General features: G+C 46.1%; 1 protein-coding gene across 1 annotated transcript in view; it reads left to right on the top strand.

The window, feature by feature from the left end:
- The window catches only part of psmd1 (proteasome 26S subunit, non-ATPase 1), a 28,928-nt gene extending 16,434 nt beyond the window's left edge, over positions 1-12,494 (top strand). Inside the window, exons 17-25 of the mRNA XM_078108301.1 lie at positions 128-242; positions 1,684-1,800; positions 2,437-2,539; positions 6,087-6,256; positions 7,606-7,698; positions 7,971-8,057; positions 9,405-9,623; positions 11,335-11,501; positions 12,306-12,494. Coding sequence (XP_077964427.1) covers positions 128-242; positions 1,684-1,800; positions 2,437-2,539; positions 6,087-6,256; positions 7,606-7,698; positions 7,971-8,057; positions 9,405-9,623; positions 11,335-11,481 — 1,051 coding nt within the window. The 3' untranslated portion in view covers positions 11,482-11,501; positions 12,306-12,494. The remainder of the gene's footprint in view (positions 1-127; positions 243-1,683; positions 1,801-2,436; positions 2,540-6,086; positions 6,257-7,605; positions 7,699-7,970; positions 8,058-9,404; positions 9,624-11,334; positions 11,502-12,305) is intronic.
- Positions 12,495-18,394: the final 5,900 nt, after the last annotated feature.

The following is an 18,394-nucleotide window of genomic DNA, read 5'->3' as shown; positions in this document are numbered from 1 at the left end:
CCAACCCGGTGTAAATTTTCCATTTTTAGAAAAGATGAAATGCTTCTCGTTGCTCTTTATCTCAACTCTGTCCTTTTTTAATGGCCTCTTCTAGACTCACTCTTAATTTCTCTCCGTCTCCCTTTAGGACCCCTGAGCAGTGTCCCAGTGTGGTGTCTCTTTTGTCAGAAAGCTACAACCCGCATGTGCGTTGCGGGGCCGCCATGGCCCTGGGTATCTGCTGCGCTGGGTCGGGCAACAAGGTGAGTGCCTCCCCGGTCATTTTCTCCTCCACTAGTGGGGAATCTTAGATGGGCGAGAAGCGGCTCACTTTCCGGTGCTACTTTAGAAATGGCTGTGAAAAGGCCGCGTTTCTCTCGCCAGATGTAGCGATGCCATGAACAAATGTCGCTTTTATTCAAATTGATTGTGTGTAATGCTGTTGCTCAAAATACAAGCTGTTATTGTTCAAGGATTGCAAAACTGCTTTCATTTTTATTGAATGTCAAAACAGAGGAGCTCACAAATTGTGCAAAGGTCTGTTGTAGATTTGCTTACAAAATAGTCCAAATTGGCTCACGGTCACATGGCTGTAGCCTCTAATTGCATGTGGGTTCATTGGAGTCCGAGAAAGGAGAGCGAAGAGGACAGAAGTTGGGGTGCTGCCAGTTCCTGGGCGCTCAGTCAGTCTCAGGTGGCAGAGCAGAAGCCGAGTCATGGCTCATTGCATGCTGAGCTTCACGGCGCTAAAGTGAATGTTTTGGACCTGATCAGTCCGAGTCATGCTACACCTTTTCCCCACTAAGACTTCTAGCACATTAGGTGATAATAATGATGTGATGTTGTGGGTCATCTGCTTTGGAGGTTTTATTTCTTGACACGTATAGAAGAAGAGCTGCACAGGAAAGAAAATGGACATTGTGTCGTGACGGTGTGTTCGGCAGGCACTGTTTCATTTATTTACACGAGCTTCCCGCAATTTTCTTGCAGAGCAGAATTGAATCAATTTTAATATTCTGTCAGGCATGAGCCTGAAGACGAGATTAAGAGGATCTTAATCAACCACATGATGTGTCGTCCCGCTCCGCTAATTGGGCCTGGCAGTAAATACTCTCAATTAAACCCCCTGACAACCTATCGGGAACAGGATGTGGTGGAGTCCTGTTGGCTGTGCGCTCCAGCTTATCGTCCTGGTGCGCGGCCGCCTCAGCCAGCTGAGACCAGAGCACGCATGAAGCATGGTTTATTTTACCCGCGCTGTCATCATCCCGGTTGGTTTCTCTCTGCTGTGCGACGCCAGTGGTGTGCGTTACAGCAGTTAACTGCTCTGCTGTGGACCCGAGAGCACTTCAAAGATCCAGATAAATTGAAATCCTAAAGAAATATAAATTTTATTTTAAGTAACTAACAGTGAGCAAAATGTGGGCCAATGGGAAATTCCCTGTCTGTCTGGATCAGAAATCTGCTTGCATAGCTCGAATTTTCAGCACGAAATAGATGAGAAATTCATTTGACTGAATCATTGTTTATTTATGTCGAAGAGCATTCATTGCTTCCCAATTTGGAAGTGGCCTACATATCGCAGTAGGTGACTATTTACAGGCCCCATAAAGGTTTTGCAGCTTGTAAATAAGGAATTACTGAAAGAATTCTTCTTTTTAAACCATTTTAGCAACTTTTCTGTGATGCCTTTTATCTCCACAGGAGGCGATCAATCTGCTTGAGCCGATGACTAATGACCCGGTGAACTATGTGAGACAGGGCGCCCTCATTGCCTCTGCCCTCATCATGATACAGCAGTCCGAAGTCACCTGTCCTAAGGTAAGACGCACTTCTTATTGTTTTGCCAATACTTGTTTCTATTTTTTTTTGTTGTTGTTGTTCGCCAGAAATCCTGATAATCCAGGATCAAATCTTTTGTCTGGAGATGTCTAGTTATTGCTCCAGCAGCTAGTCTGGAAGAGTTGGTACTGGGGAAGAGTCCTGGTAGAACTGCACTCGCCCTTGGAGCACCTCGTACTTTGTCATATACAGTTAAGATTTTCCAGACAGATTTTCAAAGACTCATCTGCAGAGCAACAGTCCTTACCTCTCAAGGCGGTATGCAGGATTGGGCAAGAGGTTGTTTTTTTTTTTCCCACAGCGGAATGTCAGACGGTATTATGTCAATGAGTGTTTATTTCAATGTCCCACTCTTTGTAATTTCCAACTGTGCTTCACAGTTGTAGACGGAGGTCTTGGGCCTCTAGTTGTACGGTGGTAAATATGCTGCTAAAGACTCAGCGCAGTCGGTGTTTACGCCATGTTTACTCAAGGCTTCACCATAGTTATCGAGACATGCTGTTAGTTCTGGGTGTTCCACATTACACCATCATCACGGGCGTGGCAATGCTGATGTGGCTTCATTCTGAATATACGATTATACTATCGTTGTAACCAATGTACACATTGTTTCAGGTTAACCAGTTCAGGCAGCTCTATTCGAAGGTGATCAACGACAAGCATGACGACGTTATGGCCAAGTTCGGAGCCATCCTCGCCCAGGGAATCCTTGATGCAGGTGAGGCTCAAAACCCTCGTGCAAAATCCGCATTGAGCTGTTCGTGGGGACCGGTGGCAGGGATGGCCTTTCGATTATGAAAAATATATATATCATTTCTGCATTGTCGACGTAGTCTGGTGAGTGGATGTGGCGTTCCCCACTGATTGGACATCGTATTACGTTCTGTCTATCAGGCTGGACTGGACGTTTTGTGCAGCTGTTCGTCTTTCCAACAATATGCTCAAGATAAACACTTATTCAGGAGAATTTTAAAATGTGTTAGCGATCTTTGTAAATGATCAAATTGTCCTCAGCGATTACCAAGTGGTAGTTTGGCCTGAAGTGCCCACCCCTTGCTAGGTGGTCGAAAATCTAGTCTGCTAATTAAAATCTCCAGCTTGATCTGGCCAGTAGGCCGTGGATGTCTCCACGTCTGTCACTGCGCTGGAGATCAAACCAGTACGCAGTCCTCAACCCGAAAGACCCACACTCTTAATTACACTGTAGAACAAGTGGACTGTAATGTGGGTTTGTGGTTGGCTGTGAATGTCAGGCGAACCCAAAGTAACCCTCCTTGTTTGTCCACCCATCCACTGCGTCTCTGGACAAGATCGTGCTAATGTGCATTAGCACCTGGCGAGCGAACCTACGCTCAGCTCTGCACTCGTCCGTGTGGCCTGTTGGTCTCCCGATGGTGGTTACTGTGCATCTTATGCTCCGTGTGTTTGTGTGTGTATGTATTCCAGCGTGTGTGTGTGTGTGTGAGGTCCTGGAGTGCTGCACATGTCACGTGGAGAGCTACACTCACGCACGGCACCCCCATATTCACATCCACACACAACCCATCAATGCAGGGAAGGAGCAGAAATCCATTTTCTGCAGTAACATAAGACCCTGTGTGTCGAGCCAGAAAGAAACCAGCTCTGTTTACACTCTGCTGTCTAAATACACTATCTGGTGTTGCAACGTAGTCAAAGTGAAGCCTACGTCGAGACCTGCACCGTTACTTGAAAGGATATGTGTGGGGGGGCGCTATGTGTTTCTTTTTTGTCCCGTGCTGTGACTCATGGATGTTTTTCATCAGCTACGTTACCGCCACTTGATTAACTCCGCCCTCCCTCGCGATTTGATGGTTATTTTTGCTGCGAGCAGATCGGCCATCTTGATGACTGACGGGACCTCGCTCTCATATCCAATCGGGCGCGTTAATCGCAATAAACGCGGCAGCCGCGTCAAGATGACCCTGCGTGAGACCGTCCAGGCAAAGCCCTGACCACCGGATTCATTTTTCCTGCGCTCCCCCTCAGCCCTTCATGCCAGACGCCTCAGCGCTTAAGCCGTGTTTTCAGTGCAATTCCGTGTGACGCTCGAAGTTTAAACACATTCATGCAAGAAACCCCACTCGTGTTTTGAGTGTCAGACACGCTCAAGCTCGTGTGTGTGGTGAATGTTTAAGTCTTCTGGTCCTTCCAGGGGTTTAGGCCATTTTGAGGTGCACATGTAATTATATTTAATTTGACGGGCGGAAGCGATTAGAGGTCGGGTACATGATCACTGGCGCTCATTACTCAGGAAATGTCAATCTCCCCTTTGCTCGTTTTCTCACCACTACATGTTCTTCCCCCATCTTCTAGACCTTCCCTCACTTATTGTTACGGTTATTTTGTTGCATGAGTCACAGAGAAAGAAAACGCTATCTTCAGTTTTACTGGACTCTGTTTCAATTTTTTTTTCCTGGCAACACAGCGAGCAGGTTGATTGACACTGTCCTATAAAACCTCACGAGAAATCAATCCGTTCCCCGTGTCTCCCTCACAAACTCTTTGGACTTTGGATCTGGCAAAAACAGCAGGGGGGGGGGCAGATCTGCTAGTCAAGTGCTCGCAACCTCTTCAGTTTTTAAGAGACTCTTAAGCACCAAGTGGTGGCGCAGCAGACGGACCTCGTGACTCATTCTGGCCACTGTGCAGTCCTTGGGACTGGAATGGTTTCAACACCAGTCAAGGATGTCAAGATAAGGCCCCCCGGGGCTCAAAGCCAAAAAGGCTGCAGATGATTTAACTGGTATTGTCTGGGAAGGTCTTATTATTTTAGTCCATAGGGCTACTCCCTCGTAACCTCCCCCTGCTTTTAAAGGAAAGTATTTCTTTTCTTCCCCGAAGAAACGACAGAATCCTCCCGGTTGCCTCCTACCGGCTCTTCCTCCCCCTCCCTTCTGTCTTCCTTTCTGCCGTCCGTCCTTGCTGTTTGTCCCGGAAAGGCCAAGGGAGGTCTTTTACTCTTTGATGCTGCTCCAAAGGAACACCCCAACCATTATTCATCACCATCCTTTTGGCTTTGCAGACAAACTCATACTGACCTCAGTTTCTGTTTTGTCACGCACACACATTCACCCACACCTTTCAGGGTTTTTTTTATCTGCAAAGGGTTGTTTTTGTCCCCATCTTACCCAAGTGTTCAATGGGTCAAATTATGTGATTAGATGATGTGACTCTTGCGGGCAACAATCTTTGAAATGAGTCTGGTATTGAACATAAACGGTGTACAAGTTGCAGAGTAATTGCTCATTTCCTCAACGCCAATGTACGTCTATATTCTTTTTTTTTTTTTTTTGTCACCTCTAGGCTCAGATTTTATTATGGGAGAGTCTTGCAGCATGATGGAAAGAACCCTACAGTCAAATTTAATGTTTTCTTCATCTTGCTTGATAGTCTGTTTCAGTAGTCTGGAGAAGCTTAATTCTGCAATCTTGCGTCGCGGATACATCATGGAAATTGGCCAAATAATCGACCATTACATTGAAATCCTTTCAAAACCTTCCGGGTTTCCAACCCCATCCTTTTTTTTTTTTTTATAGCACAATTCACACTTAAACAAAAAGACCAGATCGAGCGAAAGCTCCAAAAAATAGTGTATAGTCTGTGCGCTCCTTCCCATAACGGTATCAGTCGATGTGTGTCCTAGCCGGTGAGCATGACTTGGCGACTGGCAATTTTCCCGAGCCATCACTTTGAAGCCTGTTTATCGGCCGCAGTTGAGTTCTCAACCACCTTCTTAATGTTTAGTCCCTATAGGAAAATATAAGTACCTCTGTAATACTGATAGGAGCATCTGTTATGTGTTGGACTGCTGACAAACTTCCTAGATCCATTGTTGATCTCCTGTGTAGCTCACGCCTGATAATGAATGAGCTCCTCGGGGTGGTGTCCATCCTGGTCTGTGACCCCATTAACCCCCCCCCCCCCCCCCCCCCCCCCCACTCCTTCATCTGGCCATTGTTGTCCGCGGTTGACGTGAGTTTGTTTCACAATGACCGATCACTAAAAAATGACATCCTTCTTTATGGCAGCAGCCTGTAAATAATGGGGCAGTTTGTCAGGTGTATAACAATTAGCTTAAGCTGTATAACTTCTGTTTGGGGGGGGGGGCGCGTCTAGGGGAAATAGCAATTGTATCACAAAGTAACCTTTTCAAATTGTCCTCTAGTTAGGACACTTTTTTTGTATAACATGTTTTTTAACTGGTGATTGACCTGAAACCTCCTTATCCTCCTCGTGTCGTACAGGTGGACGCAATGTGACCATCTCTCTGCAGTCCAGGACCGGTCACACTCACATGCCGTCACTGGTCGGCCTGCTGGTCTTCACCCAGTTCTGGTTTTGGTTCCCCCTCTCCCACTTCCTGTCATTGGCCTTCACACCCACGGCTATAATCGGCCTTAACAAGGACCTCAAGGTACTGCTGGGATTTGGTGTGTTAGATGAAAGTGTGTATGTGTTACAAACTTTATGGTGGCCGTGTTTCCCCGACCGATGTCTAAAAAAAATAAATAAAAAATAACTCCTGTAAAGAAAAGAACTTTCAACGTTCATTTTTGGCGTCCTTTGCCATTTGGTTTTATTTGAATAGACGGATATCATAAATCCCAAATTTTCCTCGGAGGGCTTTAAATTGTTCACCATGTGAAATCCTCTCCTTGGACTCTTGGACAGTGGATAACGAAACACACCCTTCTTCTCAAAAAAAAAAATAATTGTGGGGAGGCGAAAACCTGAGGAGGGTTAGGAGGGAATTTCCTGGGAAGCAACTGGCATCGAAATCCTACAAACCCAGTTGTGTTAACGTTAAAGAAATGACATGGGGGGGGGGGGGGGCGCTGGAGGGAGTGTGGCTGTAGAATTTGTGTCTGGCACTTGTCTTTGGTCTGAAAATACCCCCCCCCCCCCTCCCTTAGCCGATCCATAACCCTAACCCTCCCGCAGGGGACCCCGCTCTCTCACTGGGATACCCAGTGGGATCCCAGTGACGAGTGGGGCGCTGAAGCGGGGGCCGTCGATTCAGGCCATCACATGTCAGACGCCAGAGTCTCTTCCTCACTGTGTTGTACTGTGCTGCTCCGGCTTTACGAGGCCCTGGTGCAGAGACCCAAATAACACAGGGCGGGGGGGTGGGGGTTGGGGGGGGGGGGGGGGGGGGGTGTTTGACTTTGTGCTGCATGCTGCCAAAGCTCGTCAGCACCTGTTTAACTCCACAGCACGAGTCTTCACAGACTCGGCCTCTCACCATTGGACGAAGAACATCCTCTCGATTTACAAGTTGTTCTCTTTTAGCGCCACCGAGAATACACGAAAAAGCCACTCTGGGGCCTCGCTGCTCCTCACTGACTCCGTACTGCAGTGAAACCGCTGAATTATTCGGTGACGGATGATAAAAAGTCACATGTTGTGAGCTCGGTTTGATTAGTCATTTAGTTTCACAACACTTGAACTGGAAAGCTCCAACTCGACACCTGATGCTGTCCTGGTTCCATCTAATATGTGATGTTACAAGTGATTTGTTTCCCTTTTGTCTATATGGATGTAAATGTGAATCTAAGCTAAAAACCTTACTAGCCCATCTAAGCCACGCTAAGTGACGGCACTCAGGGAGAGTAGACACTCGTTCAGTCGATACCAAACACTAATAGAAGGGAGGATAATGTGAAAAGGTATTTTACAAGGTCAAATGTTGCTTTGGTCTTTGGCTTTGAAATGCTTGATTTGTTTCATTGTGATGAGCATTTATTTTTTCATTTTCCTGTTCAGATGCCCAAGGTGCAGTATCGATCCAACTGTAAGCCCTCCACCTTCGCCTACCCACCAGCTCTGGAGGTGCCCAAGGAGAAGGAGAAGGAGAAGGTGAGCACTCAAATGAATACTTGTGGAACGCTGACCTCGCTCGGAATTCATTTGCGAATCGTTTTGAAACCTCCATCAGTATTTATTATTTCAGCATCACTCACTTCTCTCACTTGCTTCATTTCACCATCGTGGATGCTCTTTGGGGGCAGCGTTTGGTGTGTGGTCGACCAGTTTAGTGCATTGTGAGCCATGTTAGTGGAAGGTCGGAGTGTCCCTGGTATTGTCTTGCATAGTGGAAACGTAACTGTTGCTCTCTGTGTGCATGGCAGGTATCCACCGCTGTTCTGTCCATCACAGCCAAGGCTAAGAAGAAGGAGAAGGAAAAGAAGGAGAAGGAAGAGGAGAAGATGGAGGTGGTGAGTTGAAAACTGCCTGTTTTTTTATTTTTTTTATTTCCTTGTTTGTTTTCAATCCTTCAATTAGAGCAAATAACATAAAGTCCGGACTCGCCACAACACTGCAATTCAGTTCATTTGTTCAGAACAAAGGAGTAGTTTCAGAAATACTCGCCCTTCATCAACCCATTGTAAAGGTGGTCTGACTAAATTAAAGCGACTTGACAACTTAAAACCCTGCAATGTGTGCGACGTAATGTTTCCAATGATTTATTACGCCGTTGGACTCGAGGCGGGTCAAGGGGCCGTCAAGCATTCGCATTACAGCGAGCAGATCACATGGCAGAGCCGCCGCCGCAGCATGTGGCCTGCTGGTGATGTTTTTAGTTTAAGCATTACATACCACATGCATCTGTTCCACACTGCGAAAAGGGAAATTCCACACTTCATTGAGCACCTGCTGGTTTGCCGACACACTCTATATCCAGGTGTAGAGTCTGAGGCACAGCCACACAAAACCCGGCTGTACGGCCTCTTGATCTCTCTGACACCACTTTTTATGTGGTACTTTACCCCCCGGTGGGGCCGCAGAGCGGCTGCGTCAGTCCGGAGACGTCTGACCTTCGATGGGATTTTCTGCGGCCGCACTGACACGCTATTTCTCGCGTGTGCTGAGAGACTAGCTTGGAAGTGTGCAGCCGGCAAACCTCTCCGGTGTCGTAGGGGAGGTTTCCCGCTGCAACCGGGGTCAGACGGTTCACAGTTCTCTCCTCGTCTTGTTCTCGACAGTTTTGTGGATTGGACTTTGGTTTCCACCGTTTTGTTTATTTTAGCCCATCTAGTTTCCTTTAAAAGCATCGCTGTGTTATCATGACTCAATGGATCAACACTAAAATGTCTTTTCATCGAGATGGAAATAAAACTGCAGAGGGTTCATAAATTGTGTGTGTTATGTACAATATTATCAACCGGAGGCCTAAAGTGATGGATTCATTGAAATGTTGCCGCTGCCAGCAGCTGCAATGTGAGGATTTGATGTTTTTCTTGACCTGGAATCAAACAAACCTTTTGGTTTTTGAACTATTGGTAAGATGCAACTAATGATTTGAAGGCTAACAAAAACCTATAGACATTTTTTTAACCTTGTTTTATTGATAAAAAATAGTTAAATTGTAAATCTCTGAAATGCTTTTATGTTTTGGGTTCTTTTTCTACCTTTTTAAAGATGAAGTATAATATACACACCAAGAAAAAGGAAAAAATAAATGTGTAAAAAGGTGCAGAAAAAAGCTCACGTTGCAGACTCAAGTCAGTTTACTAGAACATCACCGTAGTCCTGATGCAGAAAATGCTGCTCCGCCCTCACAGGAAGTCCAGGAGGGCGAGAAGGAGAAGGAGAAGGAGAAGGAGAAGGAAAAGGAGAAGGAGGAAAAAGAGAAGGAGAAGAAGGAGGAGGAAAAGGAGAAAGAGAAGAAGAAAGAGGCGGAGCCAAACTTCCAGCTCCTGGAGAACCCGGCCAGAGTGATGCCAGCTCAGCTCAAAGTCCTCAACATGCCCGAGACGTGCCGCTACCAGCCCTTCAAACCGGTAACGCACGCCTCCGTCTCTGTCCGTCCGTCCTCGGGCTGCAAGGACCAAAAGCCACTTTTTCCATTGGTCTCACTGGTTTAAATCCATTCACAGCTCTCACAGCGGCCGGAACAAAGCACCACAGTGACAATTCCATCAGTCTAATAGTGTAATCAAAGCCCAGCAGACGTGTTGGGTGTAAAGTCTGTTACCGTTCTCACGATCTGGCTCCATTTTATTACACTGCAGCCTTTATTTCTCTTGTCCTAAACGCCAACAGTAAATATTTGGTTACTGTATCAAACAGAAAAGCTTCTTAAAAGAAGAACCATGTAACATTTACTTGGTTATCGAGTAAGAAATCCCCACAGAATGTCATGCAGTAAAAGCTTGACAAAGGTTACTGAGGTGATGACGCTGCCCACATAAGGTCTTGTTGAACCAATGCGTCTGAGAATGCCTTAAAAACTAAACCGCCGTTAAAATAAGTGTCAGGATTTCATCCTTTTTTTTTTTCATGAGAATGCTGCTTGTTGGTTTGTCCAGAGGCTCGGCCTGTAAACAGAGTCCTGCTGTAAATGTCGGCAGTAAACGGCAGGAAGGCGCGCGGCCACCCAGTGACGAGTCGCCCGACTCCCGCTAAGAGGAAGTCCTGGATTAGTGCACCGGGTGCCAGAAAGCGCTCTTTGCTTGTCTGAAGTTTTGTGATGCTGCTTTCCCCTTTTAAGGGTTTGTTTTTTCCACTCAACGGCGGCTTTAGGAAGTGAAGAGGTTTTACAGACTCGTCCTGAAACCTGCTCACTGTCTGCAGCTTTATTGAAAGCCTGTTTTGTGGATCAACAGGCGTTAACGTGGACGTTCCAGCCTTTTGGGACTGAACGAGTCCTCAAAGGAGCATTCAAACCTTTTTTAGTCCTGAAGTCACGGATTCCTGAGAACGTCTTGTGTGTCAACACTTGCTCACTTTATTTAGGTTTGTAGCAGGATGTTACACCGTTGTTGTAGATGGTAATAATAAACGTTCTAGTAACTTGACATATTTCGTTGCTCCAGAAGACTGAGTGCAGCGTTTTGGGTTTTTAAATACAATTCTGTACTGAACCAGGCCGGATTAACACCTGCTGCTGGACTAGGTTCACTATTTGGTGTTATTTTGACAAATCACGCATTTATTTTGGTAATAAAGCATCCACCACTAAAATGTATTAGGAAGGGATATTTGTACATACAAGATTTAGTGGAAAAGAAAAACTTATTTGCTTCTATATACACTCTACCACTAAGTGTTAAAGTACCGTATAAAACATTTTATTACCCTGAGCTTAAACACACACACACTGCACTCAAATCTGCAGAAATAACAGGGTTGCTTAATTAACTCATTTTGTCCCCCGAAGGGAACTTTAGAAATTAAAAAAAAGTCTTTGTTGGCTGCAGCTCAGTCCTGAAGGAGGAAACCGTCCCGCCTGAGACAAATGTCTCTTGGCGCGCTGCACCCGCCTCTTTCTGCTCGCTCATTGTAGTGAAACCAAACTGTGAAACGCTGAGCTCAGCTTCTTCCCCCGACTACGTCAGCATCAAGTGGCTCATCAACAGCGAAGAGTGAGATAGAAACAAACACACTTTAAAGCCTGATAGTTTAAACGGCAACAGACCAGGAACGTCACTCAAGCCGCTCGCTTTGATGTGGGCCGACTGTCATTTTATTCTATTCCTCGTCCGTCTCCAGCTCCATACGGGCGGCATCATCATCATGAAAGACACCAGCGAGGAGGAGGAGGACCTGGTGGAGCCCGTCTCCGCTCACGGCCCCAAAATCGAGGAGGAAGAGCAGGAACCGGAGGCCCCCGAGCCCTTCGAGTACGTCGACGAGTAGAGGACGCTGTCGCAGCAAAGGTATGAGTCGCTCATTCACCAATTCACGCGTCCCGCTGTCCCTCTTTTACGTCAACGTCCCGCTGTTTTTGCGAACTCTCTTCATACGCAACGCGCCGCCCCACAGCCGCCGGGGCCCTTTCTCTAAAAACGGCAGAGTTGTGCGATAACACAGAACTCTGGTCTGTGCTGTTGTCCCGGAGCCGAGCCCAGTTTCACTCGTCGGCGGGCTGAGGAATGTAAACACGGCCGCCGTCTCCAAACAGCGGCTCGCAGGGCGAACCGCCGCGCCGCGCCGGCCGCCCCGAAGCCAGCTGCTTAATGACTCTCGGCTGCTGGTGTTTGCGTTGGATCGCCCTCCGCCCGCCCTCCCACGGAGGCGCTCGCTGCCGGCCGCGCACGCCATCGCCATCGCCGCCGAGGTGTGAATGACCAAACTAGGGCCTCGCCACGCACGCTGTTTTCATCCGAGGCCGCAGAGAACGCGGTGCTTGGCAGCAGGTCTCTTCCACTGGCTGTTTGGACACCGTGAGGCTGCAGGTGTCTTCACGGGAAAACGCTTTGTGGCGTTTGTCTCGTTCCGTTGCAGCCGCGCACGCGTCCCGACACACGATGCGCGGCTGTGTAGCTGTTGTGATGTAATGAGATGAACTATAGCAGTACAACGCTGCCAAGCCAATCTGAGGTTTCTCTGCTTATGCTGAAGTCCGTTTTGGAATCCGTGTCAGCTGCAGGAATTAATGGTGGATGAACAATGGTCTTAATTCAATAATGTCGCATTGTGTTTGACGGGGAATCTAACCTGCGGGTGTCTCCTTCCCTCAGGCCCCTGAAGACGTGAGACGTCAGCATGTCGGCCCAGCGTCTCCCTCTGTGCATCTATTCATCCACCGGCCCGCTTCCTCTTTTACACGTTTCTTTCCTGTTCTGTGTCTTCATTTGCCGGACAGGGAATGTTTTACATCCTCAAATTGTATAATTTTCTGTCTGAACAATAAAAAAGGATATATATTGGAGGCTGGGAGTGTGTTTATTTGAGTGGGGATTTCTCTAATCCCCGAACCGGTTTACATGTCCGGCACTCAGCGGTGTCTCTCCGTGTCTATAAACCAAACGACTGCTTTTTCATTTGAAAAGCTTGGATTCAGTTTCGCTCCTATTCCAATTTTTCTTTTTTTCAGTGACTTATAATACAAGTTACGCAGTTCTCATATGGTTACCAGGTAAAAGCTAGTTTTAGTTCATTCATTTAGGTCAAGGATTCTTCACACTTATGTGAAAAATATCCAAAAGACCACCGACTCAAATATGGGAGAGGTGAAAAATGTGGACTAAATAAGCCGGCTGTAAAGGCGTCGCCCCGCTGTAATGACCACGGATAATAACATCATTTAGTTCCTCTTCTCGCGCATCACTGCCGACACGACGAATCCAAATGTAACGTTCGGGGTCGTTTCTGCTCAACACGTTTTCCAGGTTTTATTGGTGCAGCGTTTCCCCACATCGCTTTTTCTTTTATTAAAATGTGTCTTCTTGGAGTCACTGCAAAGTGGCAAAATGCTTTCGCAGAAGTTTCAAACGTACACGAGCGGAATACTCTTCTTTTCGTTGTTTGTGTTGACTTTTGTGTTTGAAATGCATTTCATTGTGCTACCATGTGGCATAACATTTTTAGGATAATTTACATACCTTTTCTATAATCACATACAATATTGTGACTCACAAACTATTCAGTTTTTCAAATTATACATTTTTCAAAAACATCTTTTACATTTCATTTACATTTTTTTACTTGGTGAGTATATTTTTCATTTTATATTTTCATAATTATATATTAAATATTTTCTACCATTTTTTTGACAAACTATATTGTGGCTCTGTGGATCTTTCACTTATTTTACTTTCATTATTCAACAACAAATACTATTTTTTTTTTTAGTACCAATTAAAGTGCTATGATACTATGACCTTTACGACAAACAAGAGCACAACTTTTGAATAATTTTCAACCTTTTTATATATCGTGAATCTTTTCAGCCTTTTAAAATATATACTTTTTTTTTTTTTTACTCCCTTGAATCCTTTTTTTCCCCCATACATTATACCATTATACCATTTTTCTCATAGTGCACTACAACTTTTAATTATTTTTACAAAATACCATACAATTACAATTATTTTGATGCCCAAAATATAAGGTGACTAACCATAGCAGAGTATTAAATGGGGCCACTTCCACATTTCTAGCTCGTCGGCTTCCACCAATGTACCCTATGTGCATTTTGGCCAGACATTTAGTCTAATCAACTCCTCCCTCCACATTCCCACATACTTGGTCATGGAGGCCTGTTTAGTAACTTCATCAACTCCACCGTCCCTCTGAATATTTCTTCTTCTTGGTTTTCAAGCGTTACTGTGCAATACCCACTCCTCCGAGGTGCATCCACCTTTGACCTCTTGCACCCAATCCATCATGGTTATCACTCGGCATCCTTTGAGGTGGGAGGAAGAAGCATCTGCTGTTTGATTGATGCAGAGCTCCACGTCGGACTCTTTCAAATATAAAAACTGTTGCCGGCACGGCTGAGGGATGTAACCCTCTATTACAGGAACGCACTCCTGGAGATGCTTAAACCTCACGTAGTCTCCACAGGAGGGAATGTTTAGTTACAATCTCTCCCTGGCTTTGTTTCCATCCTTCTGCCCGCGGCATTCCCTTCCCGCCGTGGAAGTGCGGCTGGACGGACATCAATCAAACATTCCTTGAATACACGGCCACATCTCGTACTCGCGGATGTCTGAGGCATCCGTGCTCACATTTTCTTGTGATGACGTGGACCGTCTCCTCGTACCTCCGTCTGGTAAACAAACACGTGATACGAATCAGTTATTACCGCTACATTCAGCGTGGCGGTGCTGGATGTTTTGGAGGCCTTTCGGGCCCCCGTTTTTGATCTTTTATAGGCGTCAAACTCAAATCCATAACTCACACCGTGGAGCTTGGGCTTGTGTTGGAATGGGGTTGTGTATAATATAGGAATAAGGTTGTGCTCTAAATTCGGTAGGCCTGCACCACGCAGCACCGCAGAGGGCGAACGGGTCCCACGGCCGCATCCTGTCGTGCCGGCCAAGCTGTGGCGAGGAGACGGCGGCTAATGTCTATCAGAAAACTGACCAACCGGACGCCGGGAAACGGTGGAGGATGAGGAGAAGGTCGGCGGTTAGTGTGACGGAGCGGTTGGAGGGTTCATCCGGGGCTGTTAAAGTCAACAAAGGGACCCGCCAGAGAGCCCATTGGTTAGCGAGCGCGCAGCCTGCGGGAAGAGGCGGCAAAGTTTTTTGGCGGGTAGCGAAGACCAACGAGTGATGCGCCGGTGGTCCGTGATAGAAGCCTGGACTGAGCACACTGTTCTGTCTCTGCGGGGGCGGAGGTTGACGGCGACCAAACCGTGGTGGATTTTGGCCCCGGCGGCCTCCTGCTCGAAGGTTTCCCCGATTCTGTGACTGTGAAAAGATAGAGACCTCCTACGAGGAGGCAGCAGACTTGGAAGCCGCATGAAGAGAGAGAGTTGATGTAAGAAGTTCCATTGGGCTTACTGACTCCCTTTCAGACCGGGCTCATGTGCCACAGGTTTGCTTTTGTTGAAATCGAATAATGCCTCATGTGTGTCCAAAAAGCTGCGTTTCAGTGGTAGCTGGTTGATATCCAGGTTTGACAAAACTAAAGCAAAAAGGGCTTTTTCAAGCCTCTCAAACAAGCAGATTAGAGCGTGACTCACGCTCGTTACTTCCAAGAGCTGAAGGTCTGATAACATGTCAGCCAGTATACGAGTTTAAATATTTATATATATGTGATACACAATCACGTGAATGATTTAGATTTTTTTATTGCTCGGAGCCCAAATTTACAGGAACCAACAGGACAAACCACAAAGGTTTAAAGGAGAATGGAAAAAATTATTCATCTTTTTCTAAAGTTACAGAAAAATACCGTTTAATTAGGACAGTGGGTGAAAGGTGGCCCCAGCGTCCGAGTGCAACCGCACGCCGCTTCTCTGACTAAAGTTTCCCGTGTTGATGCTCTCTGTGCGCCCAGATGTTGCGACCGATGTCACAACAGGCTGAAGAGTTACACGAAGCTCCGTGCAGCAGCTGGGAGGACGAGTGGTCTGAAAAACACTCTGACCGGTTTACCGCCTCTGAGCTCCCACTGCACAGCTGGTGTGAGTTGTAGTGACACCTTCCTGATGGATGTTGGCGAAATGGACCCGAGGAAACCCAACGTTTGAAGACGGGACCTTTGTCTGTTTGTTTGTTTGATCCTTTTGTCATCATGACTAAATACATTTGATTAGGATCAATTCATTGTTGAGTTTTGCTGTTTGGACGGGATTTGTCGACAGCGAGGCGGTGCCTCAATGGTCCTTCGGGATAAGAGGGACCGGATTCGTTTATCTGACCTTTGGGGCCCCGCTGTCCAAATACGATGGGACAAGAGAAGGACGGGCTGTCTGAGAGCAGGTTTCCGTCCTCGGGGTGTCAGAGCAGCTGGGCGCCAGACCTCCGCCAGCTGGGGAAACCTGCTGGAAAGACTGACGGCTCACCGCGGCGCGGAGCACTGCCCTGCGGCGAGGCCTCCCTCACAAATCAAAATTTCCACAAGATGGAAAGAAAAAAAAAAAAAAAACGTGGAGGCAGCCGGCTGGAGACAAACTAAACAAGCACTAGTCGTGGAGAACGAGGCGTACATCTGCGTCCCGGGGAAGGTGGTGCAACGCGTTGCTGCACCTTGTCCAGCCGCCTCCAGCCTTTCCCTCCCCCTTGTCAGCGCGAGCGTGGTGGAGGATACTGTGTTATGAAAGTGTGTGCGCTCATAACACTGCGCCTATTCATGCTTTCTGTTCATCAATCAGCATTCAGAGAATAGAAGCACAACTGTTTGTTTGGATTCCGGGCGCCAAAATATGAAACCGAGTCGCTTTTAAATGCCCAAGCGTGGAAAGCGTCTTCAAAGTAAAGTCACTGAAATATTGTACTTATGATTAAGTACAATATTACTTTATGGTTCAGAGGCAACCAGAGCTACACACTGTTTTTTACTTTGGATGCTTCTACATGAAGTCACTTTATATGTTTTAATAACACTGTAAATGTACTTAAAGGAACGTTGTGTAACATTTAAGTTTAGAACATTTCTAATTGTTTTTTGGCTGAAAATAGGAAGTTTGTTTGTTAAACCTCACTGCTAGTAGTCCCCCACGTTTGAAGGGTTGCTTCAAAGGGTTCATATCCCAACTTGTTATAGGAATTACTGTGCTGCTCTTGAAACAGGAACTTGTTCCGAGTCAAAGTTTGCTTTTTGAACGTGATGTTAACCGATAACCAACTTAACAAATACTGAGTTAAGTGAGTTGTGAATGACGCTGATGTAAAATGCATTTATTTTACACTGGTTACCATCAACAATTACAACGCTACAAACAGACACATCACGACCTGTAGACTCCGTCAGCTGCTTCCTGTTCATGTGGAACACACACACACACACACACACACACTAACTATGACACCTTCGTCACACATTAGAAGGAAAGGACTTCACACACTACACTTTTTTTATATTTCGTCTGTCTGGTCGCTGGCAGTCTGAGCGGCTTTAATGGGGCTCGGTCCTCCCGGCGTTTGTTCACGTGCCGTTTTTATGGAGGGAAACGTCTCCAGTGGCGGCCCTTCATTTCTCCACAGGCGAGCAGACCACAAACTTCCTGGAAAAGGCCTTGTGGCAGATTCGCTGGGCACAGCGGCCGGAGCAGGAGGGCATCAGATGACTTTAAAACGCAAACACATACCATCTGGCATTTAAGGAAGGTTAAAGTGTCTTATGGAGTACATGAATTGGGATATAACCTCCAATAAGCAGGTACCTCATTTTAACTTGATTCTTTTTTTTCTTCTAAAGGAACCAAATTGAAAGTGAAATCACAATGTGGAAACGCAAATACGGTGAGAGTCTGCAGCTACTGACAGTAAATATACAGTCATTGTTTTGTGTCCATCCACTTCCCCTTCATCCCTCTTTGTCACATCAACAGGTCACACAATATTTAGTGAGGTGTGGGGGGAAAAAAATAAAACAAAACTCAATCCCTATTGCAGAAGTCTGTTTTGTTTGTTTAACGTGAGCGAGTCCAGAAGTATCGAGATGAATTATGATCGTCTTACATTGTTGGAAAAGTGATGTGTTTTCAGGAACATTAGCTTGAAGCAGACTAAACACACGCGCTGGCCTACCACACACACACACACACACACACACACTGAAGTGGTGGGCACTACTGGCAAGCCTCTCATTTAACTAGCAGAAATAAACAGTGTAATTATTAAAGGTGGAACGGGATTGGGTAATATATCCAAAGATGTGCATCAATATTGGCACAAGAAATTGATAAGGTCACGAGCAAATCAATGAATGAAACCTGTGTATTTCATTAAAAAAAAATTTTTTTAAAAGATCCATCCCAGTTGGCGATTAAACATAAATCCTCAGCTGCGTTTACGTTAGGAGTTTATTGTAGTGACTCAACAGGTGGAGTTATTAAAAGTGATAAACTACAACAAGCTATAAACACGGGGAGCAGAAACAACACACACATCCTAGAGGGATTTATGTGAAGTTTCAAATGAATCAGATAAACCAGGAGTGAACGCAGACTCCCAGGATCCGTACGTGCGTTTTTAGGCTGCAGAGTTTAAGACTTGTTTCCTCCAGGTATGAAACATTAGACGTCGCCCCCTGCTGGACGGATTACACTGCTGTTGCTGCAAAACTATCAAGTAGAGGCCTGAAAAGTACAGCGAAGGAGGAAAACACAAATGTGATGCAAGAAAAGAAAAGAAAAACATCTAAGAGAAAA

This window comes from Gasterosteus aculeatus, chromosome 8 (assembly GCF_964276395.1).
Source record: "Gasterosteus aculeatus chromosome 8, fGasAcu3.hap1.1, whole genome shotgun sequence".
In the NCBI taxonomy this organism is placed as follows: Eukaryota; Metazoa; Chordata; class Actinopteri; order Perciformes; family Gasterosteidae; genus Gasterosteus; species Gasterosteus aculeatus.
Note: the sequence above shows the minus strand (reverse complement) of the source record. Positions and strands in the feature narration are given on the sequence as shown.